Source organism: Dipodomys ordii, unplaced genomic scaffold (genome assembly GCF_000151885.1).
Source record: "Dipodomys ordii isolate 6190 unplaced genomic scaffold, Dord_2.0 Scaffold125, whole genome shotgun sequence".
Taxonomy (NCBI): domain Eukaryota; kingdom Metazoa; phylum Chordata; class Mammalia; order Rodentia; family Heteromyidae; genus Dipodomys; species Dipodomys ordii.
This window is the reverse complement of record NW_012267341.1, coordinates 3,755,240-3,780,569: the sequence shown is the minus strand read 5'-3', so window position 1 is coordinate 3,780,569 and position 25,330 is coordinate 3,755,240. Positions and strand designations below refer to the sequence as shown.

The 25,330-nt window shown below is 36.6% G+C and overlaps 1 protein-coding gene across 1 annotated transcript in view; it reads left to right on the top strand.

Annotated features, from left to right (window-relative positions):
- The window catches only part of Hsd17b12 (hydroxysteroid (17-beta) dehydrogenase 12), a 121,373-nt gene that overhangs the window by 55,613 nt on the left and 40,430 nt on the right, over positions 1-25,330 (top strand). The window contains exon 4 of the mRNA XM_013030033.1: positions 20,833-20,940. Coding sequence (XP_012885487.1) covers positions 20,833-20,940 — 108 coding nt within the window. The remainder of the gene's footprint in view (positions 1-20,832; positions 20,941-25,330) is intronic.

Genomic DNA, 25,330 nt, shown 5'->3' with positions numbered 1-25,330 from the left:
TAGATCCAAGGATTTGTTTTGGTGGTTTCTTGAGGATCTTTTAAGCATAGAATCATGCCATCTGCCAATAGGGATAATTTTGATTCTTCCTTCCCCATTTGTGGCTATTGTATTACTTTCTCCTACCTTATTGCTTTAAGTTGAAATTCTAGCCAGGATTCATATGGAGTAAGACTGAACTTTCTCTCACCCTTCTTTTCTTTAGAGGAAATGATCTCAGTCTTTGCCCATATAATAAAAAGGTGGCTGTAGGTTTGTCATATATAAACTTTAACTCTGTATAGGTTTTTTTTTTCAACTTGTGGTTCTTCAGTTTTTATAAGAGGATGTTGAAATTTATCAAAGGCTTTTTTTGCTTCAATTAAAATATTATGTGATTTTTATTCTTGATTTTGTTTATATTCTATATTACATTGATTTGTACATATTGAACCATCCTTGCATTCCTGGAAGGAAAAGTTGATTATGGTGTATCAACTCTTTAATGTGTTGTGGAATTCCATTTTGAAGTGTTTTATTTAGAAATTTTTTATCTATGTTCATTAGAAAGATATGTCTATAATTTTCTTTGATGTTGTATCCTCTTTTAGTTTTAGAGTTAATATAATACTGGCTTCATACAATGAGTTTGGCAGTGTGTCTTTCCTTTTTCATAGAAAAGTTTGAGTGTTGGTATTAGCTGATAGAATTAGTCTGGTAGAATTTAGCAATGTATCCATCACAGTCATGAGCCTTTCTTTGTTGGCAGACTATTACTGATTCAATCTCATTGTTACAGATCTATTTAAGTGGTTTATATCTTCTTGCCTCAATTTAGGTAGGTTAATTGCATCTAGAAATATATCTGCTTCTAGATTTTCCAGTTTATTACATATAAGTTTTCAAAGCATTCTTTCATGACCTACTGAATATTACTGGTATTAATATTATCTATTTTTCATCTATAATTTTATTAATTTGGGTATTTCCCTTTTATTACTAAGGGTTTATTAGTCATTATCTTTTCAAAGTAACAACTTTTTATTTTTTCTTTGTATAATTTGTAGTCTCCATTATTATTAAATTCTTACCATAATTTTTATTTGGGTTTGACTTGTTCTTGTTTCTCTTGAGGCTCATCATTGGGATATTGTTAGAGATTTCTATTTTTTTTAATGTAGGCATTCATAACTATAAACTCTCCTAGTATCTATATCCTAGATACTATGGTATATAGTATTTTCATTTTCATTAGACTCTAGGAACTTTTGGATTTTCCTTTTTATTTCTTAAAGTGGCCACTGATCCATTCAATAATATGTTGTTTAGTCTTTATTTTCTTAGTTGTTTTGCTGTTCTGTTCTAGTTTAATTCCATTGTGGTCTGATAGACTACAAGAAATTATTTCAGTTTTCTTATATTTGCTAAGAATGCTTTATGTCCTCAACTATGATTTCTTTTGGAGGAATTTCCATGGGCTGCTGAGAAGAATGTATATTATATAGCTGCTAGATAGAATACTTTGTGGATGTTTATTAAATCCATTCGATCTTTAGTGTCAAATTGATTCTGAGATTTCTTTGAAGTTGGGTGCATTGACATTGTGTACATAGATGTTCAAATTACTATTTATTCTTGGTGGATTGTTAATATCAAGAGTTATCTCTTGACTTTGAAAACACTGTATTTTTTGTAGGGGAGCAGGGCTATTTTTTTTTTTTATTAACCTGTAATTTAAACTTACTAATATGAGGTATGTTTTATTATGACATTTCCATACATGCAAACAGTGTCCTGATCAAACTTACCACTCTGTTACCCTCTTTTATCTCCTCCCTGATTCTAAAGCAATTTTACAGTATCCATTGTTTTATTTTTATATATGCAAATAAACTTATTCTACCACATTGAGTCTCATTTACTCATTCTCCCTCTAGTTGAGTCTTTTTTGCTTTGTTTTTGGTTGGTGGTACAGGAATTTAAATATAAGGCCTTGAGTTTGCTTCACTTATTTGTTTACAGATGGTACTTTAACACCTGAGCTATGCCTCCAGTTCTGCCTTTTGCTTTTGTTGTTGTTGTCGTTTTTGTTGTTGTTTTGCTGCATTTTTTGTTTCAGAGGTGGAGCTTTACAGACTTTCTTCCCAGGCAGCTTAGAACTCAGTCTTTTAGATCTTACCTTCCTGAATAGCAAGAATTACCCATGTGAACCATCTTCTTTTTGCATCTACCCTGTACTTTTTTTTGGGGGGGGGTCCAGTCGTGGGTCCTGAACTCTGGGCTTGCGTGCTGTCCCTGCACTCTTCAGCTCAAAGCAAGCGCTCTACCACTTGAGCCACAGCGCCACTTCCGGCTTTTTTCTTTTTGCTTATGTGGTACTGAGGAATCGAACCCAGGGCTTCATGCATGCAAGGCAAGCGCTCTACCACTGAGCCATCTTCCCAGCCCCTACCCTGTACTTTTTTTTGAGTGCCAGTTCTGAAGCTTGAACTTGGAGCCTAGGCACTGTCCCTGAGCTTTTTTTTTTTTTTTCTCAAGGCTAACACTATAGCCTTTCAACTGTAGTTATACTTCTGGGTTTGCGTGGTTAATTGGAATTAAGAGTCTCATGGACTTTCCTGCCCACACTGCTTTCAAACAGTGATCCTTAGGTTTCAGCCTGAGTTGCTAGGATTTCAGGTATTAGCCAATGGCATCCAGCTTCTACCCTTTCTTTTAAAAGATACTTTTTGTGCTGTAAAATTCCAGGTTGGTAGGATATTTTAAATGTTTTATTTATTTTTGTTTATTTTCCAACCTCTCTTGGTACTTTGCTTCATTGGATTCTTTCTTTCATCTGTTTGTGACAGATCCAGCTCACCTGTCAGCTTACCTTGTTTGTTTTTCTTCTTTTGGGGATTATTGTCCTATGTCATCCATTGTTCAATGTCTGAAAATAATTGTTTCCTATTTTTTAGTTTGAGGCAAGAGAATAAACCTGGTATACACTATACATCATGTTGGGAAGCAAATATGTCCCCCTTCTAACCTTTAAATTTTTTTTTCACGTAAATTATTTTAAAAAATTTCCTCACAAAGTTTTTTATCTTTCACATAACAATAAATGTTTGGTTCACATTAGATTCTAAAGAAAAAAGGATCCTTATTCATTTGTTTGTACCCATCCTGGTATGATTTTAAAGGGTGTGGCACTTAGCAATTATTGTGTGGATGACTGCAGAGCTCTTTTGAAACTTCATTGTATTCTTAACATCGCACAGAAAGATGATTTTGATGTTTCATTTAGACTCTAACTTTGGCATACTTTTATATTCTAAGCTAATGTGGGACCCTGTTGTAAAGCAGTCCCACTAAACAATTTCACCAAGTGTAGCTTATTTCAACTTCATTATTATTTGTTACCAATCATTTACTCAGATAGAGAACAACATCTGTAATATGGGTGGATAGTTTGTAAGAATTGTGCATACCTACCAATTAGTTGGCCCAGCCAGCTAATTAGTATGTGTTGGTCTGCATCTCCAATTAGGGCAGCTGCTTGAATGTTGCTCTTCTACAGCTGACATTAGCATGTGGGTGTGCTGTGCACCATGGCCAGACACTGGCTGTACTTTTTAATTAAAATGTTTGCCTAAGTTAGTATGGTTTCTTTAAAACAGTAAGTGGTCTTTCCATTTGGATTATTGATAGTTCAGTGACTTGTGTTTAAAAAATACCAGTTTCCTCCCCCACTCCCACCCTTTATTTTGCCTTTGGAAATGTGGGACCAAGCTATTAGGAATTGAGGGACTACCATTTAAGTAGATGAGTGGTTTTTCTCTTCCCATTTCTAAATTGTTGATTGTTATTCTAAATGGATAATTGTAAATTGGGGTACAGCTTTCATTTATACAAGAACTTAAGGGAAGACATTTTCCTTTAAATGTTTCTAGAGATCAGTAGTTTTGTGTAGGAATTGCTTCCTTTTTCATCATAGAAAGTACTTTGAAACTCTTATTGAGAAGAGTTACTTTAACCAGATTTTTCCATAAAATGAAATTATTATTTTTTTGCCAATTACCAGCTGTTTTGGCAATCTAATTTCACCCATTGCATATGTACATACTAGTCTTATAGTAGCTACAATTATTTGGATAAATAAGTGGTAGCTTTTGTAAGGTGCATTCCAAAAATACAATATTAAAATAACAGAAGAATTTTCTTAAAGTAAAGCACAACTGTATGCTTTGCTTTTTTATTCTCACTGGATCTTTTAAAAGATGAGCATTTTTGGCTAGAAGGGAATTTTTTTAGAGATAATCTTTTTTTAAAAAGTTATATACTTTTAGGAATGGCTGCTAATAAAACAAAAAACTAAAGAAAACTTTTTAAATAGGCTTTGATTTAGGAGACTTGCTACTAAATCAGTAATGAATATCCATAGGTGATCTCTGGGATACTGTGAAGACACAGATGTGGTGAGGCCATCCTGGATCACCCATAGGCAATAAAGCTGAGCTTCATTCACAGACCATCTGCCTGCAGGTCTCATTCTCATTCCCTTACTAGAAGATGTTTCTTGTGACATTTCTGCACCCCTAACTCATATTATCCTGTATGGTATTGATCTAGACTTTAAAGGCCCCTTCAGTATGCTGTGCCCTATTTTTCCAATCTTGACTCATTAGAAAACAATGCTTTTGACTCCAGCTGAAACTACAGGTAGTATTGGGCCTCTTTATGCATTGTGCTTTTTTCTATATGCCCTGCCACATGGCTACATAGTCACACAGTTAATCTGCCCATACAAAAGTGTTATCTTTGCATTACTTCTGCTGCATATTGGAGCCCTTATTAAGTAATATATGAGTTACTTGAACATATGCGCTATAGTACCATGACAGTTGACTCTATGAAACTAGATGACCAAGGACAAGAGGCCTATATCATGGATATTGTTGGACAGAGGGCAGCGTTGTGCCCCAGAATGATACAGCATGAATTTCATTATGCTACTCAGATTTTAGCTGAAATATGTACAAATTGTTAATTTCTGGAATTTTCAATTTAATATAGTCTGACCACAATTAATGATGGGCAACTGAAAACTTGTCAAATAAGATGGGGGCTAATTGGAGACTGTTGTATTGCATTTTGTGTCTTTTTTTTTTTTTTTTTGGTGCCAGTCCTGGAGCTTGAACTTAGTGCCCAGATGCTGTCCCTGAGCTTTTTTGCCCAAGGCTAGTCTTCTACTACTGCTAGTCATAGCTCCACTTTTGGAATCTTTGGTATTTAATTGGAGATAAGAGTCTCACAGATTTTCCTGCTGTGGGCAGCTTCAAACAGCATCTTCAGATCTCAGCCTCCTGAGCAGCTAAGAATATAGGCATGAACCACCAGCACCTGGCTAATTTTGATAAAAGTACCCAATGAAGTCCTCACCTTCTCTTTCAGTTCTCACGTTGTTAATTTTACAAGGATCTTTTACTCCATGTTTGTCCCTATATGCCTAGCCTTTTGGCCTCCTCAGAAAGATGTGTGTGCTTCCCTTAAAACCAGCCTTCTTTTGTCTCCATCCCCAGTCCCTTCCCTGGTTCCTTAGGAACTTGTTTCTAAAGCAGGTTCATGTAGGAAAGTCTATGTCCCAAGCAGGTACATGTAGGAAAGTTTTGTTTAATCTATTTTTGTTTTGAAAAATCTGGATATTTTATCACATAAATCTTAATTTATATCTCCTTTGAAAATTCAAAGAATCTATTAATAATGCGCCCAGCATTCCTGTATGTCAACAGTCAACTGAAAGTTGGTCCAGTTGTCTTTTAGATGGGACTTTAAAGGATAGCAGTTCTCCTCACTCACACAGTGTGCTTTGACTTGCACCTACTTAGTTAACCAAGCCAGCACCAAAGATATTGGAGTAAGGACCCTCCTTTTATCTGAGGTGCAGCATAGGTTGAGGGAAATTGACTATCTGCAATGCAATGTAGAGTATTTTAAGGGCATGCAGGACATTTTATCTGATTGGTTTGCCTTATTTTCAATGAAATATGTTTCTTCTACTATGGTATGTTTATATAATATTCTCTGTTACCTATAAATGTTTGATGTTAAATTCATATTTTTACATATAGCTATAGATTTTTCTACTTCATGAATATTACAAACTAGAGTTATCTGTTCTAAGTAATCTATTTACAATATTGCTGGACATTTGAGTTGCTTCCAGTTTCAGGCTATTAATAGTAATGTTACCATACACACACACACATATAGGTGTGTGTGTGTGTGTGTGTGTGTATCTATATATATATGGGCATATCTATACATTCAGTTTGGTTGGACATCTACCTAGGAATGTAGTTGGTTTTTGAATTGTACTGACAGTCTCTTTTAGTTTCTTTGGTAAATAGGAATCAATGCAGTACTTAAAATCATTCTGCAATATAGTAACAAACCAAAGCCAGTGCTCAAACTTTTCTTTCTGTAGACAAACAAGACAAAACAAAACAAAAAAAACACATCTAAAGTGAAAATCTGACTATTGTGTTTCTTTTTTTCTTTTCTTTTTTTTTGTGTGTGTGCTGGTATTGGGGTTTGAACTCAAGGCCTTGTGCTCTTGCTTGCTTTTTTGATCAAGGCTGCTTTATAAATTTTTTGACCTATAGAACGTAGGTTGGTTTACCTAAAGGTTTCCCTTCATTTGGCATGGTTCTGAGAGGTGAGTCCATAATAATGAGGAGACTTGGAAGTACAGTGTGAAGATTATGGTAATGATGATAGAGACTAAATGTGTAGGAAATTACTGCATTGATTGGAAAATGAGCCATCCCTGTTTTCTCTTGAAAATGTCATGGAGCTAATGTGTTTTCATACGAGAAGGCATACACTTTGTTATCACAAAATTATATACATTACATGTAATATATATGTGTGATAGGTATTGCCTTCCTTACATCACCTGTTTACACACAGTGCTAAAACATTAATTGAATTTTCTCTTGACTCAATTACAAGATAACATTTTCTAGAAGGGTTTACTGTTACTCAGACCATTATTTTCCAGAGCAGCTTTCCTCTGGGACATTCATACAATATGACTACTTAGGGTAGATGAAGGAAAGGAAAGTATTGTACTGCTACCCAGAATGTTAGGAAAGGAAATATATATGAAGCAAAGCCTCCATGTACTAGTTTGTGATCCTGTGTGAATGGAGAATTGAATCTATAGCCATGCAGGCATGCAGGTTTCTTTTTCCTGAATAGAACAGCATTGTGGGAATGTGGCTGTTCCTCTAATTATGTTTTGCAAAAGAGTTTTCTTCAAGTTGGCAGGTTCTTAAGAATGACTTGGTGGGGGAAGAAAAAACGTTCAAGCCATTTTAAAGAGGTGCAGAAATACTTTGAAGAATATTTGGCACAGATTTGTCTTGCCAAATTTAAAGAATATTTTGAAGTCTATTTTTAAAGTAGACTATCTTTTGAAGCAGTTGGAGTTCATAGCAAAATTGAATAGAAGATACAAAGATTTTTTTTTATATACATAGCCTCTTCCACTATCAAATCTAGCACCAGAGTGGTACATTTTGTTTCAAATGATGAACCTGTTTTAAGAAATCATTATCACCTAAAATATATAGTGCTATGTAAGTTTTGTCTTGAAAACAGTAAATTTAAATCTTTAAAAAAATTAAATCATAGGTTTTTGTGTTACGTACTGCCTATAAGATGTTTCTCTTAGGTATCTACATTTGGCTTTCTTAGCTCATCTTCGTTTGACTTTTTAAAAATAGCAAAGTATTTTTTAAAATTACCTTTTCTCTCCTTTTTTGTTTTTAACCTTTTTTGTCTTCAAAAATACATTTTCTTGGGCTGGAATATAGCTCGGTGGCAAAGCGTTTGCCTACCAAGTGCAATATCCTGAGTTCGATCCCCAGTACCAAAAAAAGAAAAGACAAAAATACATTTTTTTGTATATGCATGTTGGACATAGTCTGAAATGGATCCCATTAAATCCTAGGTCATATTACACACTCAGAAAATAAGGGAGAGCTGAGAACCAAGGCCTGTGCCCCGTGTAGAGGTGGCAATTCCAGCTGGGAGTCAATACATGGCAGGGCATGCCCAGAGCTGCCACACTACGCAATTACTGTAAGATAGTCATTAGAGGAAGCCAAGAAGATTTTTTTTTATAGAACTATGTCTTTTCATAAACTTAGCCTTAATCAGGGCCAGTAATCTATGGGCCACAATTGTCATGTATGTTTTTATAAATTCATTATTTCTATGATGATTAAATGTCTGGGGACTACTTTAAGTACTTTATAGAAATCAATTCATTGAATCCTTGAAAAACTTTCTGAGATTGGTCTGTTTAGTAATCCTGGTCAAGAGATTACACAGAGTGTACAGAGGGGTAACTGGCAACTTAAGAGTTCTTAGGTACTTACCCAGAGTCACACTTTCTAATATTTGTACCCCATGCAGTCCCCTTCACTTGACTATAGGCAGGACCTGTGACTGTAGTAGATTTCATTCTTGTGTTTAGATTCCATGATATAGTGATAGACTCAAAGTCTATCTATATATCAAAGCTGACTTTGAGTTACTCAGAAAAGAGGATTTACTAATCAGGTAAGTCCTTTACTTCTTAACCCTTATGCACAAGTCAGAATACTTAAATTGCACAGTTCAACTGGGAACTCTTAGAATGTTGACTACCGTGATTCTGCCTTGGGTTATGGTTTATTTTGCTTCGTTTTCCAACTGTTTTTAGCTCAAGTACTAACAAATCGAAACAGCCTACTTGACATATCCTTCTTTTGTCTTCTCCCCTTAAAGTCTTAGAGACATGAAAGTTCCAGTGAATTCACCAACCTCACCTTTTCCTTACTTGCTCTGTGTTATTTTCCCTCTTCCAGTACAATGAATTTTTCCCTTGATCTGTGTCTGAAAGGTCAATCTAGATGATAAAAGCTTATCTCTACAAATGTCTGTATAAATAGACTGTTTTGTCCACAATTTTGACACTCCTCCCCCCCCCCACACCTCTCTTCTTTGCTCTCCTCTTCACTGTCTTACTGGTGCTGAGGATTGAACTGAGGGCCTCCAGGGCCTTGTACAAGCCTGACATTCACTCTGTCACTGAGCCATACCCCTAAGTCAAAAGAATCTGCTGTTTAAATGACTTTCCTGAGTTCTATAACCTGTTACAAGCTAAATTTATGATATAATAACAATATTTTTATATGCTAAATATAGACTTTACAGTATATTGGGTCTTCAAGACAAAAGAATTGAGGAACATATGTTTACTGTTAAATCATTATAGAGGATAATGGTATTATTTCTGTGGGTTTATATTATGGCTATTGGGCTTATCTCTGATTGATTTTTAGTAAAAAAAAATCTAGTTATAAATTTCTTTGTGCAAATGGGATCTACTTTTCATATCTGTTTAGCACACATTCTGGAAATAGTATAGGCAATATATGGAATTGCATATGTATTATAGTGAAATGCAGTAAGTAATAGAACTTGTTTTGCTTCTACACTGTGCAAGTGTTTATTTAAACTTTTGGGGCTTTTGTTTGTTTGTTTTTATTCAGTCGTGGGACTTGAACTCTGGGCCTGGGCACTGTCCCTCAGCTCCTCAGCTCAAAGTGAGCACTCTACCACTTGAGCCACTTCCAATTTTCTGGTGGTTAGTTGGAATAAGAGTCTCATGGACTTTCCTGCCCGGGCTGGCTTTGAACCATGATCCTCAGATCTCAGCCTCCTGAGTTGCTAAGATTACAGGTGTGTGCCACCATACTCAGCTTTATTTAAACTTTTATCCACTTGGTGAGGGTCACAAATAAAACTATCCCTTATTAAACCAAAACAATTAGTATTTTGTCAGCTTTCGTTGACTATATATCAAAGATATGTGTATATTTATTATCCAAGATGATTTACATTGTTCCCAAGCTCTGGAAGAACCCATGTCTACTTATTGCATGTTTGGCTTCCATTTTACTTAAATGGTCTCAATTAGTGTCTTTTAACAAGCAACTAATGACCCTTTGCAACACTGCCCCAAATGGCCATGTACTTTGTGACACTGTAAAAATATGGGTGCTGAAGCTAGACACTAGGAACTTTCTTGTCCTCCAGAGTCACAGTGAGCAAGCTCTGCACCCAGGTCATGATTTCTAAACACTATTTCCCAAAGAGGAATTAAGGCTCCTTAGGGAAATAGCCCCTTCTGTTCTGGGACAGAACGATTAGGAATGAACTATGCTATCTCAGGATATTGGAGAGCTGGGAAGTAGTCAAAGGATAATGCAGGTATGTCAGAAAAGACAGATGCCAGCTGGAGGGGACTCCCACTGACCAAATTTGGGCAGATTAAGCATTATAACTAAAATGATAGGAATAAATTACACGCTGTTGAATATGATAGAAAATCATGTTGATATTGATAATAATGCATTGGTTTAAAGGCATTTTTAGTCTCAAAGTACCTTTCCACAAAATGTCCAAATTCTTGTAAACTAAAAAGGGAAAAATAGTAACTTGACAGTGGAGAAGCCTGACAAAGACCACTTTCATGAAGGATCAAAGTTCTTCGGTATTGCTAGGAGTGAGGTAAATAAAAATTGTATGCTCCCCAATTAGATGCAGTGAGAAACATATCATCACTTCTGTGATATTCCTGACAATGATGCATAACCTGAACTAATTATGAGGAAATACACACATCTAAATTTAAGGTCATTCTACATAGTAATTGGCCTATAATCTTCAAAGTGCCAAGGACACAAAGGTCAATATGAAAAGACCACTCAATTCCAATTTCTTGATCTTGGTGGCTATATTATTTAGGAGACGTTTTGCTGTTGTTGTAATAAATACATACTAATGCGCCATGCTTAAACGTCTTAGTTTCAAGACTTTACAGTAGCTTTTAAAAATTACTGAAGACTTCAAAAAGTTTTTGTTTATATGGAATACACCTATCACTATTTATTGTCAAAAATTCAAACAAAATTTTAAAGCAGTCATTTTAAAATAATAGGAGAAAACCTATTACAGGTTAATGGAAAACATATTTCAAGAAAAATATACTTTAAAACAAAATTTAATAAGAGAATGACATGTTTATATATTTTGTGCAAAACTCTTTAGTACTGGCATAATAAAAGCCAGTTGAATTTGCATATCAACTTCTGCAGTTTGTTATTTTGATTGAAGTATCAGAAGAAAACGTAACTTTAATAGATTCATATGTAGAAAAGGGAAAACTATTTTAACAGCCTCTTCATATAATTATAGATATTCTTTTCCCCCTCCCCCACCGCTAGTCCTGGGACTTGAACTCTGGGCCTGGCCACTGTTCCTAAGCTTCTTTTGCTTAAGGCTAGTGCTCTACCACTTGAGCCACAGTGCCATTTCTAGGTTTGGAGGGGTTAGTTTATTGGTGATAAGAATCTCACAGACTTCCCTGTACAGGATGGCTTCCAACCATAATACTCATCAGGTCTTAGCCTCCTGAGTTGCTAGTATTACAGGGGTGAGCTACCAGTGCTTGGCTAATTCTTATGGTACATCAAAACTGTATACATAGAAGTTTCTTAAAGGTTAACTGCCACATGAAATCTGAAGCCTTTATTGGGGAGTGAACTTTCGTGTTCAGTTACATTAGAGATCATTGGTCTTCCTCACACTTACAGTAGATTTTGTATCATCGTGGTTTATAACTTTTTACATGAGACAATACTGGCTCATGAGTTTTTATAGATTTTCACAATATTGATGTATTATAGAACAGTTAGTTGCTAATGTCACTCCCTTACCTCAGAAAAATATTTTCTCCCAAACTCACTGATAGTAGATTTAATTTTTTCAGAACTGCATTTTAATTTAAAAGCTAGAATCTTCTCAAATGAAATAGTGTTACACATGATTTTCTTGATGTGACAGAATCACCTCATTCATTTTTGAGACTGTACCTACCAAATCTGAGTACAGTTTTTCTGCCTTTCTCATTCAAGTCAAATGGAGTTGCATGAAAAATGGGCTAATTGAGCTCATGATTTAATTGTTACATATGTTTGCCTTAAAACAACCATCCTGTTAGGTACACAGAAGAAATTTACAAATTGCTTTTTTTTTTTTCTTTTGTTGGTCGTGGGGCCTGAACTCTGGGCCTGGGCTCTGTCCCTGAGCTCTTCAGCCCAAGGCTAGTGCTCTACCACTTAAGCCACATGCCTGAGCTGTACTTCACCTACTGTTAGGCTTCCTAGGAGCCTAGGAGCAGGTATATGCTACTGTGTCCAACTTCTTTTCATGGAGATGGAGTCCTGTATACTTTACCTACCTAGGCTGGCTACAACTTCCATCCTTATTTCTCCTTACCTCAGCCTCTCAAGTAACTAGGATTACAGGTACAAACCAACAACACCTAGCTTCACTGGCTGTTTTTAGGAGACAGTTTGCCCAGGTGGATGGCTAAGTTGTGATCCACCTTCTTTTAGGCCTCACCAGGGCAAGGGGTAATATCCCAAAATGTGCTACTACATCCAACTTCCCTCCATTGAGATGGAATCTCTGACTTTTCTGTTTATGCTTGCCTGAAACCTTGATTCTCTTAATGACAGCCTCCCACACAGCTTGGGATGACAAGCTTGCACCATTGTGCCCAGCTATGGGTTAAGAAGGGGTTTTAAACTTTCTGCTTGAGCTGGCCTTGAACTGTGATACTTTGGTTCTCAGCCTCTTCATGGATCTCAGCAGTCATGGATCTCAGCAGTCATGGATCACAGTTTGAGGACCACTACATTGAAATACTTTGTAATCTTTTCAATAGCTTTTTTTAAAAAAAATTTATACTTAAGTTTCTTTTAATATTTTTTCCAACAGTTCCTTTTTTAAAAAAGAGAATAGGGCTAGGAATGTGGCTTAGTGGTAGAATGCTTGCCTAGCATGCATGAAACCCGGGTTCAATTCCTCAGAACCACATAAATAGAAAAAGCCAGAAGTGGTGCTGTGACTCAAGTGGTAGAGTGCTAGCCTTGAGCAAAAGAAGCTCAGGGCCAGTGCCCAAGCCCTCAGTTCAAGCCCTAGGACTGGCAAACAAAAAAAAGAAATAAAGAGAGAAAACAAGAAGTAATTATAAAGTATCTTTTCTTCTAGATACCAAGCCAGCAAAATACTTGCCTAGTGTGTGTGACACTGAGGGTTCTACGCCAGTACTGCAAATAAAACAAAAAGGAAAAAGACAAAGTGATAGGCCAAAATCTTGAAGAGAATACCTCTTGGTGCTGGTGGCTTACACCTGTAATCTTAGCTGCTTAGGAGGCTAAGATCTGAGGATCGCCATTCAAAGCCAGCCCAGGCAGGAAAGTCCATGAGATTCTTATTTCCATTTAACCACCAGAAAACCAGAAGTGGTACTGTACTATGGCTCAAGTGGTAGAGTGCTAGTCTTAAGCTGAAGAGCTGAGGGACAGCTCCAGGCCCAGAGGTCAAGCCCCATGACTGACTTAAAAAAAAAACAAACAGAAAACAGGTGGAAATTTTTTTATGACAGGTGATGATAAAAATAAAATACTTTCAAGAAAATATTAGCTTCAACAGCATTTTTTAAGAGGAAAGTACTATGTGATATTTAACTTCTAACTTGAGCTATCTTTATATTGAAAGAAGAGGGAGGAATATTATGTTGGTGATATCATACTTGATTTTTAATTCATAATCTTCCTGCATAGAAAATTGGTTAGTGCTGGTTCAATTCTTACTGGTAAGTCATTTCATTTTCAAGCCAACAAAGAGAGGAAAGTACCATGCCTCAAGAAAAGACTCACTCTTCTCAAAAAGAACAAATGTTTCATTACAAGGTTTTTAAACAATGCGGAGACATAATCATAGGAGCACTTCCTGATATACAAAACTGGGAAGATTGTTCCAGCCCTTCCAGCCAGATTTCTGAAGCAAAATAGACAAAACCATTTGAGTTCAATCTCTCCCCAAAGTTGTGTGTCTTTTTTTTTCTCAAAGTTATGTATCTATCTAATCTGTAAGATCCTGCAACCTTGATTCTGAAATCCTTTTCATACATTAACCCGCCTCCCTTTTTCCACTGGGCAGGAGTGGAGTGGGAGGGAGAATAAGACAGGATAGAGAGAGAAGTTGTGAGAATCTTTTCAGAGCACTTTTTGTTCTTTGTTTCCCTTACAATTAGAAAGTACAAAATGCTACATTTCATCTTGAAATGCCATAAGACACATTATTTTTAAGTGAAATTGGAGATAGGGAGACTTAGAAAATAAGATGCATGATATGTTTATAGTTCTAAACTGGATTTAATGAATTGCAATTTAAAGAGCATTGACTACATTGCTATTTCCCTGAAATGCCATTTCTTCTCTCGCTATCTTTTGCAGGACTGGGAATAAGGAGAGTGGCCCTTTACTAAAATAGTTAAGCTCCTACAGTACTTAATTTATGATTGTGGTCCATTTTTAATCTTTTTAATCCCTCAAAAGCATTTGGACTTTTGTGCGAATGATAGATGAAAGAATCATTTCAAGTAATCTTAGGCTTGAAAATTACTACTAATGGCCAGGTGCCCGTGGCTTACACCTGTATTTTTGGCTACTAAGGAGGCTGAGATCTGAGGATCATGCTTCAAAGCCAGCTTGGGCAGGAAAGTCCATGAGACTCTTACCTCCAGCTAACCACCAGAAAACGGGAAGTGATTCTGTGGCTCAAGTGGTAAGAGTGCTAGCCTTGAGCTGAAGAACTGAGGGACAGTGTCCATGCTCAGAGTTCAAGACCGCCCCCCCCCCAACACCACCACACTCACACAAACTACTAAGGTTACTATATTTCTTATGGACATTCCTTACCAGCACATAGCTTTTTTTTTTTTTTCTTTCCCTGTAGGGACAAGTTAGAGAAGTATTGAGAAGGTGACTTTAGTAAACCATCTTTGTTGGCCTAGATTTGTTTACTCATTCAGCATACATTTAGCAGAGAAACCTCTGCTTTATGTTAGGTATTGAGCTTGGTGCTGTAAATACAAAGATGACAAAGAATGATCCCTGCTTGTTAGGCAGTATATACTCTTTTCTAAATACTTTATGGTAAGGGCTTAATAGGGTTATATAGAAGGTTTCTAGGAACATACCCTAGAGAATAAGTAGCTTTTCTTGGAGGAAATGGGATCGTTGAAAATATGTCCACATAAGCAGTGGTTCTACATGGACCTCCACAAGGGAATTATGATATGGAAAAGAGTGAGGAAAGAAAAGGGAAAGGTAAATGTAACTGGAATTTTGTAACGGATGGAAACCGAAACTTAGGGGGAGAAATCAGGTTGTTTATTTGCAATGGAGATAGTGACACAGGAGAATTAAAGTATTCAATGTACTTTTATTGATAGAAAAATTATAAATAATATACAACTTTATGTATGTGAGACTTCTTTTCTGAATTTCTCAAGCTTGATATCCATAGCCACTAAGGGAGAAATCTTACATAAGTCATTTCCAAAATGGATAAAATTTCTTAGGAAAAGGAATGCCAAGTTAAAGGATGTCAGTTCTTGAGCAAAATGAAAAATAGTGATGACTGCGCTAAGAAATATCTTGACTTCTGAATATATATGTGATGTTTATTGTGTTGAGCCTCCATGCAGTAGTTTTAATATTAGGAGGTTTTCAGCAGCATCTTGATAGTACTTGTAGATGTATTTCCTTCTCTTCAATTCCAGACTTGGGCTAATTCAGGGTACTCTGAATCCAGAACAACATAACTTCATTATATAGCTTTGTAGTTACAATTTTTGCTTTCTGATTTTTTTCTTTCTCACAATTGTAGATGTATACAGCAGATCAGTGTATAAACCTATGAATAGATTACTCAGATATTTTGGAGCTTAATTCACTTCTTAAGCTAGAACTGGTTATTTGCTTCCGTTTCTAAGAAATTGGCTGCTTTAAACAGCTCATCAATCATTTTGACTTTTTTGCTTCTTGGATTTTGGTCTTCTCCCCTAGACTGAGAGACATTAAATCAAAACTATCTCAAAATTATTTCATTTTGGAAAAAAACAGTAGGGAAAGGACATTGATTATATTTGGACATAACTGTAAGTAGTAGGATGCAAACTGATTTAATTTCAAATATCAAATAGTTTGTTGGTAGGAGATCATCTATATTATTATCAACTTATTTTTCATAGTGATGAATAGTATTCAAATAATTTTCTTTTGTTTCATTTTTGGTGCTAGGAATTGAACTAGGGCCTCATACATGCTAAACATGCATTTTACCACCAGGCTAGTTCCTTAACCCAACGGAATACTTTAGTTCTTTATTCCTTTAAAGAATTTACAGCTGGGCGCTGGTGGCTCACAGCCTGCATTCCTAGCTACTCAGGAGGCTGAGATCTGAGGATCATGGTTCAAAGCCAGCCTGGACAGGAAAGTCTCAGAATCTTATCTCTAATAAACCACTAGAAAACCGGAAGTGGCGCTGTGGCTCAAGAGGTAGAGTGCCTTCCTTGAGCTGAAGAGCTGAGGGACAGGGCCCAGGCCCAGAGTTCAAGCCCCACGACCAATCAAAAAAAAAAAAAGAAGAAGAAGAAGAATTACAGCCACCAGACTTTTACTATGAGACTTAGGAAAACATTCAAATATGTAAAGAGCCCACGTGCTTACCACATTGCCATTTTTCCATAAATTCTATTGGAATGGTAGATGTAAACCCAATAAAATCTGAGTCTAAACAGGTGAAGATAAATAGTAAATGTTTGAAAAAGACTAATCAAGGAGACCTGCACTACTGGAAACACTAAACTTGGATAACTAAAACAGGCAATTACACAAGAACAGAAAAAATAAGATAGTAAATGAATAGTATCACCTCACTTGTTTCTTAGTGTTAATTCTGGAATGAGAACCTGGAGGGTATAGGTGATCCAATGGCTTTCTACTTTACTGTAATCAGTTGTTAGATGTGAACCCCACAGCCAGGGTGTGATCTTAGACAAAATTGATATGGGAAGCTGCCTGCTGATGATCTTGCCGCACTTGGTGCTATAAGAGTTCTCTTCTGGAGCAGTTGAGTAGCTCATTTCAGGCCCATCTGTTATTTATCTTTATCCTATATATGTATAGGATACTGATTTTGGTCTTATTACAGCTCCTTCTCTTGGAAAAAACTTGATAGCAGCTATGTCTTGGGTATTTGTGGTAGGGCAAGGATTAGAGGTACCAGAAGCAACCACTCCAAAGGCTTTGGTTCTTATTCTCCAGCAGAGGCTGTTGCCGAGTTGTGAATTGGTGGTCTTATGAGAAACCTTGGTTGGGGAAGTAATAAGGCATTGAGAGTTACACTATAGCATGTATATCTGGTATGTTTCAGGTACGTAACATACTCTTGTGTATAAGGTTAGAAGATTTTTGTCCATTAACATAGCTTTCTGTTGACAGGCCCAGATTTGGAGTGATAGGCTATGTGAGAAAGGGAAAGATATCTAGCCTAAAGTGATTTCTCCAGTTCTTAGGGAAGCTAGCCACTTCCCACTTAGGTCTCTTAGAGCACCTGCAATAATTCTGATCTATCTACCTGAGTCCAGAGGGAGCATTTTCTATGTAGTTCTTATGTATGTGCTGTTATTTTTGCTTCGCACCAAGTAAAAAGATCAAGAACATATGTGTATCATGATCTTCAGAGTGGAAATGTGAGGGGAGACTGGTAGATTGTACTGGGGAGGTTTCTAGTTTCTTTTTTTTTTTTCTTTTTTGTCGGTTGTGGGGCTTGAACTCTGGACCTGAGCGCTGTCCCTCAGCTCTTCAGCTCAAGGCGAGCGCTCTACCATTAGAGCTACAGCGCCACTTCTGGTTTTTTAGTGGTTTTTATTGGAGATAAGAGTCTCAGGGACTTTCCTGCCTGGGCTGGCTTTGAACCATGATCCTCAGATCTCAGCCTCCTGAGTAGCTAGGATGGACAGGCATGAGCCACCGGCGCCTGGTTGAGGTTTTTAGTTACTTTCTCTGAACATTGTCAACATGAGATTTTTAGAAGCCAACCTAAGGGGAAAGAGTTGTGAGTAGTCATTTGTGTCATTGTGGAGCAACTGAATTAATCAGAGTTAAGTCTTTCATGATGCTTTGTGCAGTGGGAAGAGATAGATAAACAAGCCTGCATTTATTGAAATACATATATTTGAAGGTGGTAAGGGCAATGGAATAAAATAAAGCAGAAAAGGGGATGAGGAAGGATGGTTGCACTTTTTAAAGGGTGGTCAAGCAAGGCTTCTGCGAAGGCAAGGTATAACTAACAGAAACAAGGGCCAGAGCTGAACATTGCACATAACAACAACAGTAGATACAAATGCCCTGAGTGTATTTGAGCCAGTTCTGGGTTTAAAGGACTTCGAGGGGTCGGCAGTAACTAGGACCGGAGAGCAACTGGAAGGGCCATTTGAGATTGGGTTCAGCTGGATATGAGTTTAGGCTATTGGCAAAAACTTCTGACTTTCTCTGAGGCAGAAATGTTGGAGGCTTATGAGGAGGGAACTGTATGATCTGTCCGGTGTTAAAAGAAAGAAGAGGCAATGGAGGAAGATTAGGAGCAAAAAGAAGCAGCAGTACTTGGACAAGAATGTGATTTGGAGTGATCCAGGTATAAGTTACACATTTTTAATTATCTTGAAAACCTTACACCAGAAGCCATTTTGCTTATCACCGCACTTAGACAATGTAATTCATTGTTAAATAATATCATTCCAAAAGTGCTGTTGACTTATTTTTGGCAGCATTTCTATATGAGACTATATAATAATGTAAGGACATTCACCAAATCCTGTGGGATGTAAGAGTGAATTTTATTTGGGAGTATGAGGTGGCTTTATTTACTAGAGAAAGATTTTCCTAAGTGTTCAGGTAGAAAAGTACTTGACTTTTCAAAGTAATTATTGTTTTCTTGAAATAAAGTTTTATCCTTCAGCCCTATATTTTTTGGGTTGCCTCCAGCCTCCTAGTAGGAATCTGTAATGGTAGCAATGTTCTGGGAGTCATTTCTAGTAAGTCATACTGGGCCAGCTGTTGTGAAATGGCAGCTCTTTGTCACACACATATAAGTCATTGATGTTGGAACTGGAAATCTGTCTTTAACAATATGGTGCTTTCTTGGTCAATTATGCATGGATTTTATTCATGGATTTTCACCTGTGGTCAATACTTTTCATTGAGTCTAACTAAGAATCAAATCTCACATGAACTGGCTCTTTAGTTTTAGACATAAATCCTTTTAGATCAAGAATGGTTACTTCCTGTGAGAATTAAATCCTTCAGACTCTGATAAGCTGACGTTGACTTTAACTGAAGAAAAGTTTATTTCTGGAAGCAGGATTTTTCAAGAAATTCTTTTTAGTTCTCAGCAAGTTCCAGAGAACAGCATGCTTAACCTACTGGATTTCACTCAGGGAAGTGAGGCTGGGGGGGCGGCTGAAGAGGGGAAGGTGAGACTCACATCTGTAGAGTGCCCTCTGTGTTCCAGTGGGCAGCAGTTGAGTCCATGGCGTAAGTTCAGTAGTCATGCCTTCATTTTCACAAGTGGATATTCAGAGAAAGATATACGACTTGCTCAGTCATTTTGCAAATAAGTGAGGAAATGAAATTGGCTCCTACATCTGGGTGACCTCAAAGCCCACGCTATCTCTTCAAAGAGACTGGCTGGTTGAAAGCAGAAGTAAACATTATGTGTTACCTCAGATGAGTTTTGTTTCTCCCGGGTCTCATTTCTGAAGCTGTTATTTCTATCAGCTCTGTTTGGAACTTAATAGTCCTGTGCAGAGGAGAACACTGAGGTCTTTCTTCTGTCACTTTATAGATTTATTATTGTGCATTTTGTGTGGATTTTAAAATGTAGCTGTTGACTATAGCCAAGCTATGGACTTACAATAAGATCACATTCATTTGATTTCCATTTTAATAAGATGGACCTTCTCTTTTAATATAAATATATTTATATATAAAGATAAAGATATTTTACATTTCTGCTTGAAAGTATGTAGTATCAATTTTCAATTAAAGTCATCATGGTAGTGATGTTTAGAGTATATAACATTATAGTATGGATCATATTTTATTATTGTGTACCTGGGAGTATAAAAGAGTAGTTATTGTTACTGATTTCTAAAAGTAGAACTGAGTTACTTATTTCTAAAAGGAGAACTGAGTAAGGAATACTCAGCCAGCCTCTGTGGTGAATAGAGTATTATGTTGTTAACTCTATGTCTCAAGATTTCTTGAAATTATCCTGGTCTGTATAGGACATACATATTCATGGACATGTATATACACACAGAGAACATGATTCCAAGTATGGAACTACTTAGGATAAAAAGAAGGCAAAAGGGAAAAATGAAAGAGGGTGAATAACTGTGAAACACATTTCAACTCTATATGGAGATGGTATTAAGAATCTCAATGAAAGCTGTAGATTAGTAGTAAGTTGCAGGGGTAAAGAAAGAAACAAGGCTCTGTTGGGGAGGTGTGAAAAATTGGATTGACAAGGACGGTGAATGAGGATGACTATAAACCTGGAGAAATTGTTTTAAGAAGGGAGGGGCAATAGGGAAAGGGATGGAAGGGGTGAACTTGATTGGAAATCATTGTATGCATGTGTGGAAATGTCAAAATGCACCCATCCATTATACAGCTAATATGTGCTAATAAAATTATCCTTATCTAAATGTTGCATCAGATTGGGGGGGAGGTGTGGAACTTGAAAGGATAACGTCATCAAATACTTTCATTATTGCAGTGTATTAAGATTCCATATTTTTCTCATTGTGTGTGTATGTTGTGTTTTCTTTTCTAGAAGAAAAATTCAAAGTGGAGACAAGGACCATTGCTGTTGATTTCAGTTCAGAAGATATTTATGATAAAATTAAAACAGGCCTGACAGGTCTGGAAGTTGGTGTTCTAGGTTTGTATTTTTGCCATATTTATGGACTTTGCTTGCATATACAATCTCACTTATACTCTGCCTTTATTTTCTCTTTGTATATAAGATATTCAGTGGTGGGTGAGAATTTTATCTTATTAATGCGCTTCATCCATAGATAACACTAATCTATGCAAGCTTGAATTATTTTGTTAATTATCTGTTAGCACTCATTGTTCAATTTAGTTATTTCCTGTGTCTGCTTTTCCCTATCTTATTCTCTTTGTAAGCATTAAGATATAGCTGTGTTACAATAATCTTTTAAGGTGGGTGTCTCTAACCTATCACAGCTGAGGAAATGAAGACCTAGAACGTTTTCTCATCCTTTCGTTCGTTGTTACCCCTGAAAAACCTGAGTAGACATCTTCTAATGTCTCATCCCCATGAAACTTTAATACCACAGATATATTTTCTATCTTTGCTTTAAGAAACAATAAAATCCTTCCCTCAAAACACACACACACACACACACACAGATTTCTTGCCCCTGGGGGAGATACCCAGTTGAAAATGCATGGTTTAGGTAGATTAGGGATTTGTCTGGTCACGTAAGGATTAAGTGGCACTACTGGGATTTAATCCTCTATTTCTGTTCTCTTCATCTGCTATTCTCTTTTGTTATTCACAACTACCCTGCTTCTACTAGCATAAATAGATGCTTTTGCTGAGACAGTGGCAACATTGAACTTGGTTACAGAAAAACTTTACCAGAAGATGCTAAGAGGGTAGCCAGGTGCCAGTGACTCGTGCCGGTAATGCTACCCACTAGGGAAGCTGAGAGCAGGAGGATCATGGTTAGTGGCCAGCATGGACAGAAAAGTTTGGGAGAACTTTATCTCAATCCATAGCTGGGCACAATAGCATATACCTGTGGTCCAAGCTATGTGCAAGGCTGAAGATAGGAGAATTGTGGCTTGCAGGCCAGCCTGGGCAGAAAAAGTCCTTAAGTTTCCTCCATGGAAGAGAAGCTTCTAAAAATAGATGGATGGAGAGTCAGACCTGAACTTGGGTGGAAGGTGAGACCCTATCCTAAAAATAACCAGTAGAAATCTGGGCTAGAATCATGGCCCAGAGGTCCTAACCACATTTTTAAGTGCTCAATGAGCTCATGTGACTAGTGGCTACCATATTGCACATCTCATTCTCATTCACCTTGGCTCACTCTTCTCAGTTTGTGTTTCCTTATGCTTTAAAGCAATGGTTCTTGACCAAGGGGCAATTTGCCAATATCCGACAGTTTCAGATGGCATTTCTATAGTCTACTAGGTGAGGGAAGGATAGTTCTGCTGGCCTATACAGGTAAAAGTCACTACGCATCCTACAAACCAGGTAGGACAGCCTCCCTCAGCAAAGAATTGCTAGCCTAACACTACTTTCCAACCTACTGAGTGATGTTTTAGTAGAGCTGGAGTTAAAGAAAAACACTGCTTTAAAGTTACTGGCACTAAACAGTAACGGGAAATGCTCATGAAAATATCTACAACTTTGGGTTTGAATATAGTTGGTTACAAACTAATAATAAAAATAAATTTAGCTAATGTTTACATAATCCATACATGGGTAGAAGCACTTTTGCAAAAATTGTCTCATTAGCTAGGCTGCACAGTTAATTTTGTTTCTATTCTACCACAATTGTCTTCTCAGTTGTTGACATTTATTCATGAATATATCACACCTACTTTGTTTTGTAATTTTGAACAACACTATTAAGGCAACTGTTTGAGGTGAATTTTATTTTTATTACTTATCATATGTCAGCTCTATCTATATTTGCTTTTCTAGTCTGGCTATAACCCTCTAAACTTGTGAGGGGAAGGAGTTTGATGTTTATATGTTTCTAGTCCTTCAACTTCTTCTCTCCCTCATTTCCATAAGGTCTCATCTGCCCCAACTTTGTCTAGTAAAGCCAAAATAACTACATTTTGTTTATTATGCATGTCAATATTTATTGCATTCTTTAAGATATTTTGTGTATTTGTTTACAAGCCATATCATATGATAGGAAGGAGTCATTCTCTAGCAATTATTAACAAAGCTAATAAGGTAAAAAGAAACAATATCACCATACTTGTTTGAATAGCATTAAATATACTTGTTTGAATAGCATTAAGCACCAAACTAAATCAGGGTGCAATAAGGAAAATTAATATTTTCAGAATTACTAATGAAAATGCTAAATCCCTTTATCATAAAAGAAACATGTTTTCAGTGAACTAAGTGTGAAAAAAATAGCCATGGACTGTGTAAATTTATACTGAAAGGTCACCCTAACTTGATGAGATTCTATAAATGCTTAAGGCTGAGGAGTTAGATTCTTAATTCTTTTTTCTTTTTTTTTGCCAGTCTTGATGATTGAATTTAGGGTCTGGGCACTGTCCCTGACCTTCTTTTATTCAAGGCTAGCATTCTACCACAGCACCACTTCAGGCTTTTTCCATTTATGTGGTACTGAGGAATCAAACCCAGGGCTTCATTTATGCTAGGCAAGTACTCTACCACTAAGCCACATTCCCAGCCCTGTATTCTTAATTCTATCATGTGATAACATCAGCATCAGCTGGACACTGGTGGCTCACACTCACAATCCTATCTACTCAGAAAGCTGAGATCTGAGGATTGAGGTTTGGAGCCAGTCTGGGCAGCAAAGTCCATGAGACTCTGATCATCAATTGACTACCAAAAAGCCAGAAATGGTGCTGTGGCTGAAAGTCATAGAGTGAGCACAACCACTCAGGGACAGTGCCCAGTTCCTGAATTTAGGCCCTAGGACTGGCATAAAGAAAAACAAACAAACAAACAACAACAAAAACCCAACTCAACATCTCCTGACTTCTTTCAGGCAAATGGTAAGAAATACATATTTCAGCAAGCTTATGAAACATCAACTATTTAGAGAAAATGACACCCTTACCTCTTTGAATAAGCAAACGGTTAAAAAAAAAACATGATTGCTGTAAAGGTTATTTGATCCTCAGGAGAGACACTTAACTGTGCTTAGGTTTGTTTGAAGGACTTTCCACAGTACATGGCAGGGAAGCATACTTTACCAAGGCCTAAAGAATGACCTTGGATTTGAAATGTGCTACAGATAATACTTTTTTTCTTTTCATGTTCCACTACTATGTCTTGAGTCTTCATTAACTTTATAAAAGTGAGTTTCTTTATTCTGGAAGGACAAAGAAAGGTCCTCCTAGAAAAAATATACTTTGTGATTCATTTTAAAAGGCCACCATAGCTTTATTTAAGCTTCTAATGTGTCATAGACAAGAATTTTCCCCATACCAGATGCTCTGTGCCCATAGTATCATGATTTATGTAAGAGAATCCATTAGCTCTGGATGGCATGTGTTGTTTTCCTGACTTAGTATATTATAGCTGTTTGTCATCTATTGACTTTTTTGGTCCTATACCCATATACTTTGCCCATAATTCTTAATAACTTCTTTTTAATAACTATAATGTATAGAGAGATATTAAAGCTGCCATACACCTTATTCACTTTTCTTCTTGTGTGTCCTGTACAAATGAATACTTATTCCACTAATGTGCTTGGTGAGTTAATTTAATTTGTGTCTTTTTCCTTCTCATCAGTTGAATGCAAGCTCTTTGTTATTTCTGCCCATATAACCATTTTCTTGTTGAATCCTATAATTTTTTATTTCCTAAAGGTTGCATTTTCCAGAATGTTCTGGAATAGTGAAATAGAAACTGTTTATTAAACTAAAACAGAGTTAGGACTAGTTATTTCTGTCTTTTCCAGGTTTCTTAACAATATACCCAGTAGTATTCTATTCCTAGCTAGTTGGGGAAAGGACTAGCTAGCTTCCAAATGGCAAACTCTTAGGTGATAGAGTTCTGTTCCAAAGACTATCTCATGTTTTATTTCCAGAGAATCAAAGGAAAATTAATAGATGTAGGCCTAGGAGAAGCAACTGGGGGCGGGGGCAGGGAGCACTGCAAAATTATGCTGAGGAAAACTTGTCTAGAATTGGTTAGAAGGGAGATTGGTCATAATAGGGAATTATGCAGCTTCACAGTTCCAGTTGATTAAGAAAGTTAGAAATAGATTAATCTTAACTTCTTTAGAGGTTTAGACATATATACAGTGAGAGACTCTTCTTGCTATTCTGAAGAACTTTACAAATTAGAAATTAATAGATTTTTGTTTCTGTATTGAAGTTTTAATTGAGGGCTTTCTATTTGTTAAGCATTTGTTCTACCTCTTTGCTATACCTCATCAAACAGTGTATCTTTTTTTTTTTTTTTATTTTGAGGAGGTTTTTGTTTTGGGGTTTGTGGGGTTTTTTGGTTTTTTTTTTGGTTGATTTTATTTTTGGCCTGGGCTGGCCTGGACTGTAATCTTTCTATTTAT